The 17,492-nt window shown below is 51.8% G+C and overlaps 1 protein-coding gene across 1 annotated transcript in view; it reads right to left on the bottom strand.

The window, feature by feature from the left end:
- Nucleotides 1–11,255, bottom strand: part of SLC18A1 (solute carrier family 18 member A1) — a 28,449-nt gene extending 17,194 nt beyond the window's left edge. The window contains exons 1-7 of the mRNA XM_029064620.2: nt 11,055–11,255; nt 9,736–10,093; nt 7,270–7,328; nt 5,559–5,642; nt 3,186–3,278; nt 1,989–2,078; nt 716–759 (exon numbers count right to left, since the gene is read on the bottom strand). Coding sequence (XP_028920453.1) covers nt 716–759; nt 1,989–2,078; nt 3,186–3,278; nt 5,559–5,642; nt 7,270–7,328; nt 9,736–10,093; nt 11,055–11,178 — 852 coding nt within the window. The 5' untranslated portion in view covers nt 11,179–11,255. The remainder of the gene's footprint in view (nt 1–715; nt 760–1,988; nt 2,079–3,185; nt 3,279–5,558; nt 5,643–7,269; nt 7,329–9,735; nt 10,094–11,054) is intronic.
- Nucleotides 11,256–17,492: the final 6,237 nt, after the last annotated feature.

The following is a 17,492-nucleotide window of genomic DNA, read 5'->3' as shown; positions in this document are numbered from 1 at the left end:
TCTATCTAACAGTTACCGTAAACGATTTGGAAGTTGAGGTCCAGGTTTTCATCTGGGTTTCGATCGTGGGACTGGGCCCCTTGGAAACCTACCGACTTCTAATCCCTCCTTGGGGAGGGGTCCCTCTGCTCTCTCTCTCTCTCTCTCTCTCTCTCTCTCTCTCGAGAAGCCCTTGCCTCTGGCTGCATATACTCTGGCCATGTTAGAGATGGGATCTCCATCAAACTTTCAACATTTTTTTCGGGGGGGAATGGTGGACTTTTTTACGGCATCCGTTAAGCGCGTACTCTGCTTCAAACACTGCTCTAAGCTCTGGGTTAGATACGGGTTAACCAGGTCGGACACGATCCCTGTTCCACCCGCGGTTTGCCATCTAAGTGGGAGGCAGAACGGGGGTTTAATTCCCATTTTACAGATGAGGAAACGGAGGCATAGAGGAAGTGAAATGACTTGCCCAAGGTCACACAGCAAACAGCTGGCAGAGCCAGGATTAGAATCCAAGTCCTGACTTCCAGGCCCATGCCTTTTCCACTGGGCCATGCTACTTCTCCAACATGCCAAGGTGAGTCCCCCCCTTGAGTCTCCCTGCTAAATCTCCAAACCAGCTTCCCTAGCTCCCATTCCCATCGTGTTAGGAGCCAGTCGAGTTTCTCCTGCGGCTTTCCCAGCATGGACCTTCTCCCAGTCGCCAGTATCCAGTGAAGCCGGTACTTACCTCCGGGGTGATCTTAGAAGGCCTCAGGATGCAGAGCTGCAGGGCTAGAAAAGTGAGACATCAGTTACTCTGATCCTTGGCCAGCTCGGCTAAGAATATAGGAACAAAAGATACGATGCCTTTACTGGATCAGAACAGGGTGATATTTCCAACGGGATATTTCCACGGTCCCTTCTAGACGGTGAGCTCGTTGTGGGTAGGGATTGTCCCGCTTTATTGCCGTATTGTTCTTTCCCAAGCGCTTAGTAGAGTGCTCTGCGCACAGTAAGCGCTTAATAGATACGATCGAATGAGTGAACGATGAGGAATCGCGTGATCGTCGTCCTCCCCGACACCCACCCTAATATAGAGGGATCGGTCGGATTCATTAGTGGTATGTGTCGAACGCTTCCCGTGCGCAGCTTCTTGTGGACAGGGAATGGCTCTACTCACACTGTTATAGTGTACTCTCCCGAGCCATTAGTACGTGCTCTGCACACAGTAAGCTCTCAGTGAATATGATCGACCGACTGCAGAGAACCGAATTCAGCGCCCGGGTGAATACGATACAACGGAATCGGCAGACACGTTTCCTGCCTGCAACGAGCTTACTGTCTGGAGCAGGAGATAGATGTTAACATGCATGAAAAGATTATGAACGGGGACGTAAGTGCTGTGGGGCTGAGGGAGGGGTGAATAAAGGGATGGTTCCATCTCACATATCCTCCTTTCCCTCTCCATAATAATAATCATCATATTTGCTTAGCATCTACTCCGTGCCAGGCACTGTACTAAGCGGCGGGGAAGATACAAGGTAATCATATTGGACACAGGGGGCTCACGGTCTCCATCCCCATTTTACAGACGAGGGAACCGAAGCGCAGAGGAAGTGAAGTGACTCGCCCAAGGTCACACAACAGACAAGTATCAGAGGTGGAATTAGAACCCTGTCCTCCCGAGTCCCAGGCCCGTGCTCTATCCACTAGGCCTTGCTGCTTCTCTTGTCTTTCTTCTCCGACTTTTCCTCTAGCGACTTATTGTCGACCTCTCACCCACAGATTCATCCAACCTCCCCCCGAGCCTGCTAAAACTGGTAGCCCTCCATCCATAATTCCGTAGCCTAACTCTCCGCCGGGTCAGGTGCTTCCTTTCGGTGTTTGAGCGCTCGTCAACGGCGACAGGCGCTTCCGCGGTAATTCATCGATTCTCTTTCGCTGCCCGACTTCCCTCTCCCTGTTCGGCAGTGCCTTCCTGAGACGTTCTGAAAGCTTTCCCACTGTTCCCGGCAGCTCACCTCCGTCCAACAGGGCCAGGAACGCCAGGATCAGGAAGGGGGCCGATTTCCCGACGAACTCGTACATTAGGCTTCCGAAGGGAGCTCCCACTGAAAGGCAGAAAGAAGGGCAAGCTCGGGACGCAGACACGGCCGAGCAGACGGGCAGGAGGTTGCGAGCGTGGACGGAGAGAAGCTGGGCCCGACAAGCAGCAGAAGGCAAGTTCAGCTCCGCTTCCCCTCACCCAAGAAAATCATAATAATCGTGGTATTAAGAGCTCACTGTGTGCCAAGCACTGTTTTAAGCGCTGGGATAGATAACGAGGGGAATCAGGCTGGACACGGTCCCCGTACCAGACGGGGCTCACAGTCTTCATCCCCGTTGTACAGGCGAGGCAGTTGAGGCGCAAAAAAGTGAAGTGACTTACCCAAGGTCACACAGCAGGCATGTGGCACAGCTGGGATTAGAACCCATGTCCTCTGACTGCTGCGCTCTTTCCTTTAGCCTCGCTTGAGTTTAATCGTACTTATTAAGCGCTTAGTCCAGTGCTCGGCACGCAGTAAGCGCTCAGTAAATACGACCGAATGAATGAAAGAACGAGTTTCCCCCATCCAGAGTAACTTTGGGTGGAACGAGCATGAAAGAGCAACCGGTCATTCAGTCGGTAGTATTTACTGAGTGGTGCTTATTAGGTGCAGAGCCCCGTATTAAGCGCTTGAGCGAGTACAATAAAACAGAATTAGTAGGCACATTCCCTGCCCACAGTGAGCTTTCATTCATTCAAATTATTGAGGGCTTAATGAGTGCGAAGCGCTGCACTAAGCACTTGGAAGAGTACAATATAACAGTGAACGGACGCATTCCCTGACCACAACGAGCTTAGAGTCAAGAGAGGGAGACAGACGTTAACATAAAGGGCTTACAGTCTAGAGGAGAGCAGAGTTCTCTCGTTCCCGCTCTCGCTTGCTCTTTCTATCTCATTCTCTCTCTCCCACCCCTTTTCTCCCTTTCTTCCCCCCGCTACCGAGCGAGACACCGTGGAGTTGCTGAGCAAGTACGCTAACCCGCGGCGGGCCAGCTCATCACTCGACTCTCAGCCTCCTGCGTGGTCCCGATTTTGCCTCTGCCGAATCGCTGAGCTCAGGAAAGCCGACCCTCGACCTTAATTAAAGAATCACTGCGGTGTGCGGTAGGGGGTGGGTACGAGGCTAGCTTACCTAATACGCCTAAAGCCAGACCCCCCAAGGCGATTCCCATGGCGCTTCCTCTCTCGTAGTCGTCCGTGTACACGCTCGCCAGCATGCCGAGTCCTAAAGGTAGAGGGCAGAAGGGTCGGGTATAAGGTCGAACTACCCTCGCGGGGATTCGGGTCAACGTCGAGCGGCCTTCGGGCTGACCTGCGTTTTCCCGGCGGTCGGGCGGAAGGGCGCCTCGCCGTCTGACCGGTGAGGTCCACCCCGTTCCTCGCCCTTCCCCCATTGACCTCACGCGGGTCATCGCCAGTCCACACAGGTCGATCCGCCCGAGCGCCGACCCCCGGAAATCGGCCCGGCTCCCCGGGCCGAGATAGCTCGTCCCTAAACCGCACCCCAGGCCTGGACAGTTTCCCCCTCGCTTATGTGTCCTCCCCCTAGAGCTTCTCTAGAATTGCAGCGGAGGGGGTAGGATCAGCGGGGTGCTGGTAGGAAAGGAGGTTACCGGGGTTGACACGAATGACATCGTGGGCTCTCCGTGCGTGGCTTCTCTGTTTCCTTTCTCGCTTCCTGGCTCTGATGACGACGACTGTGACCACGGAGTCGGTTGAGAGCTTTCTCTGTGCCGGGCACCGATCGAAGCTCTGGGGTAGTCACAGGCTAATCAGGTTGGACACAGTCCCCGTCCCACATGGGGCTCACGGTCTTATTCCTCACTTTACAGGTGAGGGTACTGAGGCACAGAGAAGCACAGTGACTTGGCCGAGGTCACACAGCAGGCGAGTGGCGGAGCCGGGATTAGAACCCAGGTCCCGGCCCGTGCTCTGTCCAGCGGGCCATGTCGCTTCTCCTTCCCTCCTCTCCGCCACTCCAGTTTGGGAGGGAGCTCCCTTTTACGCTCCCAAAGGCCCATGTGATGTCCGTGGTGAGTGGTCCTCTAGACCGTAAGCTCCCTGTAGGCAGGGGACACGTCGACCAACTCTTTTGTATCGTTCTCTCTGCTCTGCTCACCGTATAGGCTCGTTAAATATAATTAATTGATTGACCTCGAGGCACCTCTGCTCCAAACTCCATCAGAAACCGAATAAGGATAATAATAATAATGATAATAATAATAAAGTTGGTATTTGTTAAGCACTTATTATGTGCAGAGTTGTTCTAAGCGCTGGGGGAGATACAGGGTCATCAGGTTGTCCCACGTGAGGCTCCCAGTCCTCATCCCCATTTGACAGATGAGGTAACCGAGGCACAGAGAAGTTAAGTGTCTTGCCCACAGTCACACAGCTGCCAAGTGGCTGAGCCGGGATTCGAACCCGTGACCTCGGACTCCCAGGCCCGGGCTCTTTCCGCTGAGCTACGCTGCTTCTCTAACAAACTCCTCTGTGTCAGCAAGGAGAAGAGATTCCTAAACCTCGACCTCATTCATTCTTTCAATCGTATTTATTAAGCGCTTACTGTGTGCCGAGCGCTGTACTGAGCGCTATCCACGTCCTGACCCTTTTACTCAATATATGTTTACTTCGTACCCAAGAGCTTTGCTTCCAAGCAGCGCAGTAGCACAGTCAACGCTATTTATTGAGCGCTGGCTGCGGGCAGAGCTCCCTGTACCAAACGTGTGCGACGGGACGATGCAGACCTGTTCCCTGCCCATCGTGATGACGTTGGTATTTGCTAAGCTCTTACTATGTGCAGAGCACCGTTCTAAGCGCCGGGGTAGATACAGGGTCATCGGGTCGTCCCACGCGAGGCTCACGGTCAATCCCCATTTTACAGAGGACGTAACTGAGGCACAGAGAAGTTGAGGGACTCGCCCACAGTCACACAGCTGACGAGCGGCAGAGCCGGGAGTCGAACCCATGACCTCTGACTCCCAAGCCCGGGCTCTTTCCGCTGAGCCACCGCTGCACCACGAGCCTACAGCCTAGAGGGAGCTTACAGTGTGAAGGAAGATTGCAGTCTAGAGGCGCTCGCAGTCTAGAAGGGTTGAGTTTCAATCAGTCGGTCAATCAGTGGTATTTATTGAACACCTACTGCGTGCAGAGCACTGTACTAAGCCCATGAGAGAGTAATAATGATGATGATGATGATGGTATCTGTTAAGGGCTCATCGTGTGCCAAGCACTGCTCTAAGAGCTGGGGTGGGTACGAGGTCATCAAGTTGTCCCCCCTGGGGCTCACAGCTCTTAATCCCCCTTTTCCAGATGAGGTAACTGAGGCACAGAGCAGTGAAGTGATTTGGCCAAGGTCACCCAGCAGACAAGTGACAGAGTACAGTACCGCAGAGTCGGTAGCCACCTTTCCCGCCCACGACGAGCTTACGTAGCAGAAGCAGCTCTCCCTTCGGCCTACCGCTAATTTTTAGGTGGGAGGAGAGGGCTGGGTGGTTGATGGATTTACCAGCCACAGATGAGAAAGAAGATCCAATGCCCTGCAGGGTCCGAGCCACAAAAAGGAGTGTGTAAGTGCCTGAAAAAGCGAACACTGTAACAGAGAAAAGAGAAGACCAACGGGTTTAGCGAAACGGTCCCTTTGCCGAATGTGGCCCCAAATTAACTCTTTTCAAATCCACACCCATTACGGCAATGAAGGTATTCTGGTGGGTCGTTTTATTGTTTTTCCAACCCGGTAGGGTCCAGCTCAGCTTCTCCTTTTCCGGACAGAGCCTCTCAAACTAGTCCGAGCACACAGGCGGCTGCAGAAACCGACTGCCGAACGGACCCATTCGTTCGATAGGATTTATTGAGCGCTCACTACGTGCAGAGCACTGTACTGAGCGCTTGGGAGGTCCAATTCGGACGCACGACAAGAAGCCAGCTGGGCAGCAGGATGGCATGGACCCCTGGACTTCCAAAGACGGCGTGAGCTCCCGTGGGCAGGGAATGGGTCTGTTTATTTTACTACTGTACTCTCCCCAGCGCTCAGTACAGTGCTACGCGCACGGTAAGCACGTAATAAATACGACTGAATGAATGAATTGACTGGGAGAGCCCAGTACCGCAAAACGATTCGCCTCTCCCCACCCCCACAACTTGCTGCATGTTGAAAATGGAGAGAAGGATCCCTTTGTGTTTCTAGACCCTCGGGGAGGAAGCAATTATAATGGGAATTGCGGTATTTGGTTTTTTTATATGGTATTTGTTAAACGCTTACTAGGTGCCAGGCACCGTACTAAGCCCTGGGGTAGATGCAAGCTGATCAGGTTGGACACTGTCCTAATCCCTAAATTACAGATGAGGCAACTGAGGCACAGACAAAGCACTTAGTAGGTGCCAAGCATTGTCCTAAGTGCTGGGAGAGATAGAAGATAATCGGGTCGGATTTTGAGCGCTTACCGTGTGCAGAGCCTCGTACTGAGTGATTTGGAAGGCGCAATGCGAAAGAGGAGATACAGATGATCCCTGGCCACAGGAGTTTACAGATTAGAGGGTGGGAAGGTGAATGTCCCACATAGAGCTCGCAGTCATGGACAGAAACAGAATCCTAACGGCGAAGCGCTTTGAGATCCCCCAAATAACCAACCCTACGAAGTGTCGGATAACGACAGGAACAGTGATAGTATTTCTTAGGCGCTTACTCTGTGTCAAGCACTCTTCTAAAAGGATAGATGCGAGTCGATCAGGTCAGACACGGTCCCTGTCCCGCACGGGGCTCACAGTCTGAGTAGAAGGGAGAACGGGAATTTCATCCCCATTTAACAGTCGAGGAAAGGGAGGCACAGAGAAGTAAAGCGACTTGCCCGGGGTCACGCTGCAGCCAAGCGGCAGAGCCGAGATTAGAAACCAGCTACTCTGTCTTCCAGGCCCGCGTTCTTTCAGTTTCCGTGATTGCCCAAACTGAAGGATTCACTTTCATCGCCAGCGCTTAGAACAGTGCTTTGAACATAGTCAGCGCTTAATAAATACCATCGTTATTATTATTCGATCCTATCGATTCATTCAGTGATAGCTATTGAGCACTATCTGGGGGCAGAGCAGCGTACTAAGCTCTGGAAACACTCTGGAAGCAGCTCTCCCTTCCCTCCCAATCTCCCGGGACGCCGGTCCGGATCGCGCCCTTTACAATCCGAAGGTTCCCGGCAAGGAACCAGAGAAAGAAGGCTGGTACTCACTGACTGTAGAGAGAAACATGATGACAAAGCCGGCGAACATGGGGATATGATACCCAATCCTAAGAGGGAGGAGAAACAGACATTTCAAACGTGAATTCCTGTCTCTGATGAGTATTCTCTGAGGGTAGAGGTGGGCGGTTCGTGGGCTGGAATATTTCCAGGCAGTCATGCGAGAGCAGGCAGGGGAGAAGAGAAGGGGTGCTTAACCGAGTGAAAGTCTCACACCGGCATCGTCAGCAATTCCCCTCCTCCCCGCGCCCCTAAAAGCCGCTGGAATAATTGCCCCGTTTTCTGAAGCGCTTCCTACGCGTCAAGCAGCGTTCTAAGCGCTGGGGTCGATACAGGTTAATCAGGTTGGACCGGGTCCCTGTCCCCCATGGGGCTCACAGTCTAAGTAGGAGGAAGAACGGGGATTAAATCCCCATTTTGCAGGCGAGGAAACAGAGACACAGAGACGGAAAGTGACTCGCCCATTATCACGCAGCAAACGAGCGGTGTAGTCAAGATTAGAACCCCGGGTCCTAGGACTCCCGGGCCTTCGCTCTTTCCATTAGGCTACTCTGCCGGGAGAGCTGGGACCATGGCATCAATCAAGCGGTGGGCCAATTCTAGTCCTCAGGATAGAGTTTCAAATCCCGGCTGCATGTTTGATGTGGAACGGGAATCCGTCAATCCATCAGTAGTATTTATCAGGCACCTACTGAACTCAGAGCTCTATATTAATTGCTTGGTAGAGTATGACAGAATTAGGAGGCAAGCTCCCTGCCCTCAAAGTCTTTCAGTGGAGAGAGACAGAGATAATAATAATAATAATGATAGTGATGTTGGTATTTGTTAAGCGCTTACTATGTGCCGAGCACCGTTCTAAGCGCTGGGGTAGACACAGGGGAATCGGGTTGTCCCACGTGGGGCTCACAGTCTTAATCCCCATTTTACAGATGAGGGAACTGAGGCACAGAGAAGTTAAGCGACTGGCCCACAGTCACACAGCCGACAGGTGGCCGAGCAGGGTTTCGAACCCCTGACCTCTGACTCCAAAGCCCGGGCTCTTTCCACTGAGCCACGCAGAGAGAGACGGAGAGAGACAGAAAGGGAGAGAGAGAGGAGGGAATTACAGATAGGAAGGAAAAGGAAAAGGGGATGCATATATATATATATATATATATATATATATATATATATATACACATATGTTAGGGCTTAAGCAATCAGCTCTATAAGGTATAACAGGAGATGTTTCATGGCATGGGAACGGCTACGCTTGATAGCTAAAGTATAGGAATTATTAATATTGTATTTATTAAGTGCTCACTATGTATCAAGCACCGTTCATTCGGTTGTATTTACTGATCGCTTACTGTGTGCAGAGCACCGTACTAAAGGCTCGGGGAGACTACGAAACAACAGTGAACGCATTTCCTGCCCGCAGTGACCTTATAGTATAGAGGGGGAGACAGATGTTAACCTAAATGATTAGACTGTAAGTCCGTCAGCGGGCTCTATCCGTTACCGATTTGTCCATTCCAAGTGCTTAGTACAGTGCTCTGCACATAGTAAGCGCTCAATAAATACTATTGGATAAACAAATTACAGTTATGGCGGTCTTAGTGCTGGGGTAGATACACAAGTTAAACAGGTAGGAGACAGTCTCTGCCCTCGTGGGGCTCGTCGTCTAAGTAGGAGGGAGACCAGGCATTGAGTCCCCATTTTACAGATGAGCAAACTGAGACCCAGAGAAGTTACGTAACTTGCCCGAGGTCATAAAGCAGGCAAGGAATGCTGGTGGGTATTTGGATAATCAATCGATCGATCGTTCAATCAACAGATTTTATTGACCACTTCCTGGGCGCCGAGCACCTTACTGAGCATTTGGGAAAATAAAAGAGTAGGTATAGACCATTCCTCCTGGCACCGCCCTCAGCCCTACAGCCGCCGTGTACAGATCTGTGATTTATTTTAGACTGTAAACTCTCTAGACTGTAAACTCGCTGTGGGCGGGGAAAGTGTCCGCCGACTCTGTTACGCTTTCTTCTCCCGAGCACTTAGTACGGTGCTCGGCACGCGGCAAGTGCTCAGTAAATACCACCGAACGACTGATTTGGAATGGAGGGCAGAGGTTGAATACCCTGGATTTATGGATTGACTGAGGTCCCGGAACCCTGAAGTGCTCAACTGCCGGCTTTCGATCTAGGGCTGGTCGCTGACTCTCCTCTAAGCAGAGCTCGGTCAAGAGGTTTGCGGTAAATCTAACTTCAGAAACTGGCAGTTTGGGGATCGGGGGAGGCTTCGATCTGGGGATTTTGACTTTCTCAAAAGTGGCTCATTCGCCAGAGGCGGACTAGATGGCTTCCCTCCAGCCACAGGTATTACCGAAACCCACCTCTCCCTCTGCCATCCTGTCCCATCTCTCCTTTTCCCCCGTCTGTCCCAACTCCGCGGAAGGGTCAGATGTCCACGGAAACGTACCTGTTGGTGAGGGGTCCCACGAATGGGTTGACGAGCAGCTGCATCAGGGCCTTTGAGGCGAATAAGAGCCCCACCCTCACGTTCTCCTCCTCCAGGAACTCCGTGCCCCGCGGGCAACTGTTTCCGGCGGCCGGGGTGGACCCGTCTGCTTGCGGCGAGAAGGTTCCTGGGGTACCGTTTGTCCAACTCAAGCCTCCGGGCCCGTCTTTCTCCACCACGAGGGTGCTGTTGTTGAAGAAGGAGAAGATGGAGGCGGGAGAGGTAGCGCCATCCTGGACGGGGGTGCCGTGGGGCGGGGCGGCGGAGAGGTTGGCGCCTTTAAACTCGGTGGCGTACAGGAAGGTGGGCACGATGGGCACTGGAAGCCAAATAGGGACAGGTGGTAAGCAACAGGGACCCTTTTTAATTCCTCCATCCAGAGCGTTCCTTCTTTGCGGCAAACGTCTCTACCAATTTTATCGTATCGTACTGTGCCGGCTGCTTAGTACAGTGCTCGGCACACAGTAGCGTGTTGTTTACCGTTCTGCTGTACTCTCCCAAGTGCTCAGTACCACGCTCTGGACACGGAAAGTACTCAATAAATACGATCGAATGAACGAATGAAGCACTCAGTCGATACGATCGATCGATTCACTGGTGGCGCATATGGGTACAAAGCAAGCTTTCCTCTGAGGAACCTCAATTCCTCTTCGGGTCGGCTTAATTCCCCATCAGTCGGTCGAGCAATCGATGATACTTATTGAACACCAGCTGCACTAAGCACTTAGGAGACTATGAAATAACGGCGTCGGTAGACGTGTTCCCTGCCCACAGTGAGAACGTGAATAATATGATTTAATATCGATTCAATTAATATAAACACACTGTGAATATCAATCAGTCAATCGGTGGCATTTATTGAGCGCTTCCTGCGCGCAGAGTACTGTACTAAGCGCTTGGGAGCGTACGACACGTTCCCTGCCCGCAAGGAGATTTGCACGCGAGTGCTGTGTGGCGGAGAGAGGGGTGAATAAAGGGGGAAAGGACAAGCGAAAGGGCCACGTGGAAGGGAGTGGGAGAAGAGGAAATTAAGGCTTAGCCGGGGGAGGCCTCTACCGGCATGGTCGACCGACGGGGTGGGTCCCTTTTTCTAGTTCTCTTGAGATCTCTGACGAGCCTCATTGTCTCGTGACTTTCCGGCCAGGCCCAGGACCCTGTAACTCTGATGTCTGGACCACCCAACTGGCCGCTGTTCACGGGCGAGTTGGGGTTGGGCTTTCCCCACAGTGACCTACGGACCCTGCCCGGGTCGCCCTCCTACCTTCTGCCCCAGAACGTACCCACCACGGTCAGCAGCATGTTGTCCAACAGCAAGGCCACGAACACCACCACCAGCACCAACTTCCGGGATTCCCGGCCCTCCTTCAGCCACGGCCGTGGGGCGGAGGGGATGGCCGGGAGCATGATGGAGTCGTCCAGGTGGGTAGCGTCTCCGAATTCCGTTCGATACTCCTATCGGGGTTGAAGATCCCCCGCGATCTTTCGAGGAAGAAAACAAAAACGAAACCCACCGCCTGGACAAGACCCTCGCAAACCACAGGATTAAAATTGAGTGGATCTAAAGGGTGGCAATTTATTTTTCTGGCTTTTCCTGGGCCTAAACTTCAAGCTACAAAAGACCTCCTTCAAAGCCCACAAATGAAACTTGGACTCCAGAATTTTCACGGGCGCTTAGTGGCCCCGAGCTGAGGTGCAAGGGACGGGGTCTTACCTTAGTCCATCGATCAGTGAGTGATGTTGGTTGAGCACCTTCAGTGTGCAGAACACGATCCCAAGTGCTTGGGAGAGTACAACGCAACGGAATTAAGCGGACACATTCCCTGCCCCTAACAAGTCTGCAATCCAGAGGGGGAGGGGGACATTAGTACAAATAAATAAGCAATTTATAAATGAATATTGAATGTCCTGATGAGACTCAGAAAATTAATAGCAGGGTTAGAAACAGAAATCAAGAATCCTGTGACTGGATCTTTGCTTTAATCACAAGACCCTGCTCTCCGGGATTATTCTGTTACAGGATACCGAGGAGAGAGTGTTGCGCTGCCATTTGTTTCTGTGGAAACTGATTTTCTTTTCGTCAGTTTGTTTCGAGTCGTTATCGCCTGCTTAATCTCTAGTAAATAAACAGCTTCCTGCAAATCTTTCATTTTCCTAATGGCTCTTCATTGCAGCTAACCGGGAAAAATGTAAATGACAAATGAGATTCAAATCAATTCGTGAGAGATGCTCAGAAGGTTGTTTTTTTCAGGGGCAGAGGTTAAGAGAAGACTCAGATTTGCGATACATTTGCCCATCACCTCGTTCGATTTCCCTAAACAGCGGAATGATCAGGGAAGCCGGCTGTCCCTGACATGACAGATCATCTTCTACTCTAGAATAAGAACGATTTCCCAGATCGTTAACTAAAGACGCCGACCCTAATGCCCGAACTCGGATTCTTTTCACAGATCGAAAAGTGAACTTTTCTTCGCCGTTCACATTCTGCCCTCCAACTCCCCTTGTTTTTCTAGGTGGATCTGGATGAATCCAGCATGAAGGGAACCGTGAAAGAGATAGCACAGAAAACTGTACGGGTTGAATTGAAAAGAGCATAAAAAAAAAAGAGGCGAAAGAAGTGAAACGGAAAAAAAAGTTACAGACAAAAATATGAAGCCAATTATGGAATCGATCAAGGGCAAAAAAATCCTTTTCCCGTAAGCTAAAAGGACTTCAGACCTGCTGCCCGTGTTCAAAAGGAGAAAGTCTTACCTTAGAGCACATCTTGGTCCGCCGCGCCAGTTGCCGACGGTGACCGTGACGGGGACACCGCGTTCGGAAAGCTGCGGTGCCGATAGATTTATTGCCACCTTTTATCTGGGGGAGGATACGAACGTCCCTTCTCCGCAAAGATTTAATCGAGACCTCGCGAAGGTCCCGTTCTTCCTCAGCTTTCTGCGTCACAGGCAGGAAGGCAGGGCCTTGAGAGGAGAGGGGTCGGAGAGATTACCTAAGCAAAGGTGCATTGGTGTTTGGCTGCTTTTCATCAGTGCTCATCTATCATCGGACCCCTTACTCTTGCCTGGCTTTAATCTGGTTCCTCGGATTGACTGGGGCCTTTTAAGGGATTTCCCACTGCTCCGTCCCTCGGCGATCGTGATATTTATGGCATTCGGTGTACGGTGTTCTCCCAGATGGCCTTTCCCGACCGGGCCCTCATCTCCTCCTCTCCCACTCCCTTCTACACTACCCTCGCAAATTGGATTTGCTGCCTTTATTCACCACCCCCGCCCCTCCCCCCCCCTCCCCCCCCGTGACCCAACTCTTAGGTACACATCTGTAATATATTTATTAATGTCCTTCTCCCACTCTAGACGGGGGCAGGGAACGTGTCTACCCACTCTATGTTGTACTCTCCCAAGATCTTAGTGTTCAGTGCTCTTCACACAATAAGCACTCAACAGATACGATCGATCGATCTCAAGCACTCACAACTGTTCTCCACACCCAGTAAGAGCTTGCTAAACCGGATCGATCGATCGATGAAGCTGCTTACTCTGCACCGAGCACTGGGCTCATGCTGGGGTAGGTAGAAGACGGTCAGATCGGACACAGTCCCCGTCCCACACGCGGTCCCCAGAACCCCCGAGGTGAATGGAGACACTGGAAATAGGTAGGGAAAAAGGCTGGAGTCTGAAACAGCGACCCGAGGAGGAGAATCCGGGATGGAATACGCGAGACTCGAACTGTGCAATGTGGCTCTTGGGCCTCGAGGACTATTTAGCCGGGTTAGACCCGCGGACCGATGGTTTGTGAGACTCGAAGTTTCCGTTTTGGATCCGTTCTGCCAGAGCCTGGGGGGATTTCTAGGGAGATAAATGGCTTGGATGATTTTATTTCAAGGCTACGACGGTGTGCCGAAAGCCACCGCAGACCGAAGTGTCTGGTAACACGGTCACGCAGTTATAATAACTGTGGTATTTGTTAAACACTCACCGTGTGCCAAGCACCGTTCAGAGCACTAGGGTAGACACCAGGTAATAGGGTCGGACACGGTCCCCGTCCCGTACGGGGCTCCCGGTCTCGATACGTGTGAATGAGCGAATGGTCCCCGTTTAACAGATGAGGGAACTGAAGCCCAGAGAAGTTAAGTGACCTGCCCAACGTCGCACAGCAGACATGTGGCATAGCCAGGCTGCGGAGGGGGCAGATGGAAAGGACCCCTTCCTCGATTTATTATGTTCAGCACCAAATTTACTCAGCAAATGATGGCTTTGTGCAGATCCAGAACTGTTCACAGCTTCATGACTTTATTGTCCAAATATTTACCCGGCAGATCTGTGGTCTCCTGGCTTCAATCAGGCAGGCTGACAGACTCCCCGCTTCTCAGTGGGCAGTGAGTGAAGGGCATAAACCTCATTTAGCCTTCTGATAAGAGGAAACTGGGGGATGTTGTTTTAATAATGACAGTTGTGATGTTTGTTGAGCATCCGTTATATGCCAAGCACTGGAGCGGGTACAGGTTAATCAGGTCAGACACAGTCCTTGTCCCTCCTGAGGCTCACGGTCTAAGGAGAGAAGAGAACCGGCGTCGAATCCCCATATTGCCCACGAGGAAACTGAGGGCCAGAGAAGTTAAGTGAGTGGTCTAAAGTCACACGGCAGCCAGGCGGGCAGAGTTAGGATCGGAACCCAGGTCCTCTGACTTCCAGGCCTGTGCCCTTCCCACTAGACCATCCTGCCGGTCAGGGTGGGGAAGAGGCGGAGAGGGTGTGAGGGAAGCTTGGCCCGGGGCAGTTTCCACTAGAATAGGAGCAGCATCTGGCTGAACAGAGGAGAGGAGGGTCAACAATAGACCTATTTTACGGAGACAAGAAACCAGCAGGGTTTCAATACTTTCATAAATGAAATGGAAAAATAGAGGAGGAACCGACAGATGCCAGCGTCTTCCGGAGGAAAATGAACACAGACGGGGGGGAGGTTTTTCCAAGAGCCTCTCTGCTCCTCCCTGGTGCCCAGGGGTCACCAAACTACGGCTCGAAACCAGTCTCTAGTCAGTCGGGCAGGCGGTCTATAGTATTTATTGAGTGCTTACTGTGTGCGGAATAATGTACTGAGCGCTTGGGAGAGTACAATCTAACAATACAGCGAACGCATTCCCTGCCCACAACGTGCTTACGGTCTGGGGTGGGAGAAGGACATTACTGTGAGTAAATAAATCACGGATATGGACGTAGGCGCTGTGGGGCTGTGGAGGGGGGGATGAATAAAGGGGGAAAGTCGGGCCGACTCAGAAGAGAGTTAAAGAAAAGGAAAAGGGGGTTTTGTCGGAGAAGGCGTCTTGGAGAATACGTGCCTTCCGTAAGGCTCTGACGTTGGGGGAGGGTAATCGGCTGTCGGGTATGAGGGGGAGGACACTCCAGGTCGGATGCAGTTTCTAGAATCAGTGTTATTTCTGAACCTTTACCGCCCATCCTTTCTTTCCCCCTTCCTCTGCCTTTACAATAGTAATAATAATAATGTTGATATTTGTTAAGCGCTTACTGTGTGCAGAGCACTGTTCTAAGCACCGGGGGAGATGCAGGGTAATCAGGTTGTCCCACGTGAGGCTCACAGTCTTCATCCCCCTTTTACAGATGAGGTAACTGAGGCACAGTGAAGTGACTTGCCCCCAGTCCCACAGCTGACAAGTGGCAGAGCCGGGATCCGAACCCGTGACCCCTAGACTCCCAAGCCCGGATTCTTTCCACTGAGCCGCGCTGCTTCTCCAGATTCAGACCTGGAAACTCATGGTCCCAAGGACTGGGGGGAGTTTTTTACTTTCGTTTTGTTTCGATTTGGGATAGGAAAAAACACCTGGTCGTAATTGAGAGGAACTGAAAACAAGACGCATAGAGAAAAGTTCTAAACTCCTACTCAAGGATTCCCACTGAAGACGGGCCAAGTGATGAGCTTTTCCGGGTGAACTATCGGGGTTCAAAAAAAAATCTTTATTTGGTGCTTCTTTTCCGCTTTCAAGTGTTTTTTTGAGAAATTTACAGGCGTACAAGACTTGGAAGGACATTTTGGAAACCTGTCTGGAGTCCAGCGGGAGCCGACACATCTTTCTCGTCATCCTCCTCCCAGCAGACCAGACTGGACTGGACTCCCCGGCGTCAATCTACTTTCCCGGGTTGGAGGTATTGTCTGTCTTCCGGCTCTTCATTTTGATAAAGCTCTCTTCCAGATTTGTTACTGTCCCCAGACCCGTCCCCTCCACACCGCTAAATGTCTTTCGGGGCTTTGCGATGCAGAAACCTCTGACGTTCGGGATGGTGAGTTTACTTTCTGAACGTCAGTTCAAACCCCAGATGTTCCCGGGGAATAGCGGTCAACATTTAAATAGACCTGATGACTCGGAGGAAGGAGAAATTCCTTCTCTTTGGCTTAGAAAGCACTCAACCACTTCCACCCCTTCTACCTCACCTCTCGGATCTCTTGCTATCACCCAGCCCGTACACGTCGCTCCTCTGTTGCCAACCTACTCACTGTACCTCCACCTTGTCTATCTCACCGCCAACTCCTTGCCCGCTTCCTGCCCCTGGCCCGGAACTCGTGGCTCAGTGGAAAGAGCAGGGGCTTTGGAGTCAGGGCTCATGAGTCCGAACCCCGGCTCTGCCGCTTGTCAGCCGTGTGACTGCGGGCCAGTCACTTCACTTCTCTGGGCCTCGGTTCCCTCATCTGTAAAATGGGGATGAAGACCGTGAGCCCCACGTGGGACAACCCGATTCCCCTGTGTCTACCCCAGCGCTCAGAACAGTGCTCTGCACATAGTAAGCGCTTAACGAATACCAACGTTATTATTAACTCCCTCCTCCTTCACATCCCACAGACGATCGCTCTCCCCGCTTTCAAAACCTTTCTAAAAGCCCACCTCCTCCGAGAGCCCGTCCCCGACTAAGCCCTCATTTCCACTTCTTCCTCTGTGTCGTCCTTGCACTTAAATTTGCACCCTTTTATTCGCCCCGCCCTCAGCCTCACTGCGCTACGTTCACGCGTCGGTTCAAATATATCTATCGAGCATTTACCGTGTGCAAAGCACTGTACCCGGTGCTCGGGAGAGTACTTATTGTACGTAGGTACATATCCGTAATTTGTTTATTTATATCGATGTCCGTTTCCCCCTCTAGACTGTAAGCTTGCTGTGGGCGCCTACGTTCATTCGTTGGTTCAGATGTGTTTATCGAGCGTTTACCGTGTGCAAAGCGCTGTACCGAGTGCTTGGGAGAGTACTTATCGTACATACGTACGTATCCGTAATTCATTCATTTAGAGAAACAGCGTGGCTCAGTGGAAAGAGCCTGGCTTTGGAGTCAGAGGTCATGGGTTCGAATCCCGGCTCGGCCACTTGGCAGCCGTGTGACTGCGGGCGAGTCACTTCACTTCTCTGGGCCTCGGTTCCCTCATCTGTAAAATGGGGATTGAGACCGTGAGCCCCACGTGGGACAACCCGATTCCCCTGTGTCTGTCTACCCCAGCGCTCAGAACAGTGCTCTGCACACGGTAAGCGCTTAACAAATGCCAGCATTATTATTATATCGATGTCCGTTTCCCCCTCTAGACTGTAAGCTTGCTGTGGGCCGGGAACGTGTCTCCCAACTTTGTTCTATGGTACTTTTTTAGTACAGTGTTCTGCACGTAGCAAGCTCTCAGTCGGGATGATCGATCGATCGACCGGTGTTCCGGAAAAATGTAAGCTCACT

This window comes from Ornithorhynchus anatinus, chromosome 5 (assembly GCF_004115215.2).
Source record: "Ornithorhynchus anatinus isolate Pmale09 chromosome 5, mOrnAna1.pri.v4, whole genome shotgun sequence".
Lineage (NCBI taxonomy): Eukaryota > Metazoa > Chordata > Mammalia > Monotremata > Ornithorhynchidae > Ornithorhynchus > Ornithorhynchus anatinus.
Note: the sequence above shows the minus strand (reverse complement) of the source record. Positions and strands in the feature narration are given on the sequence as shown.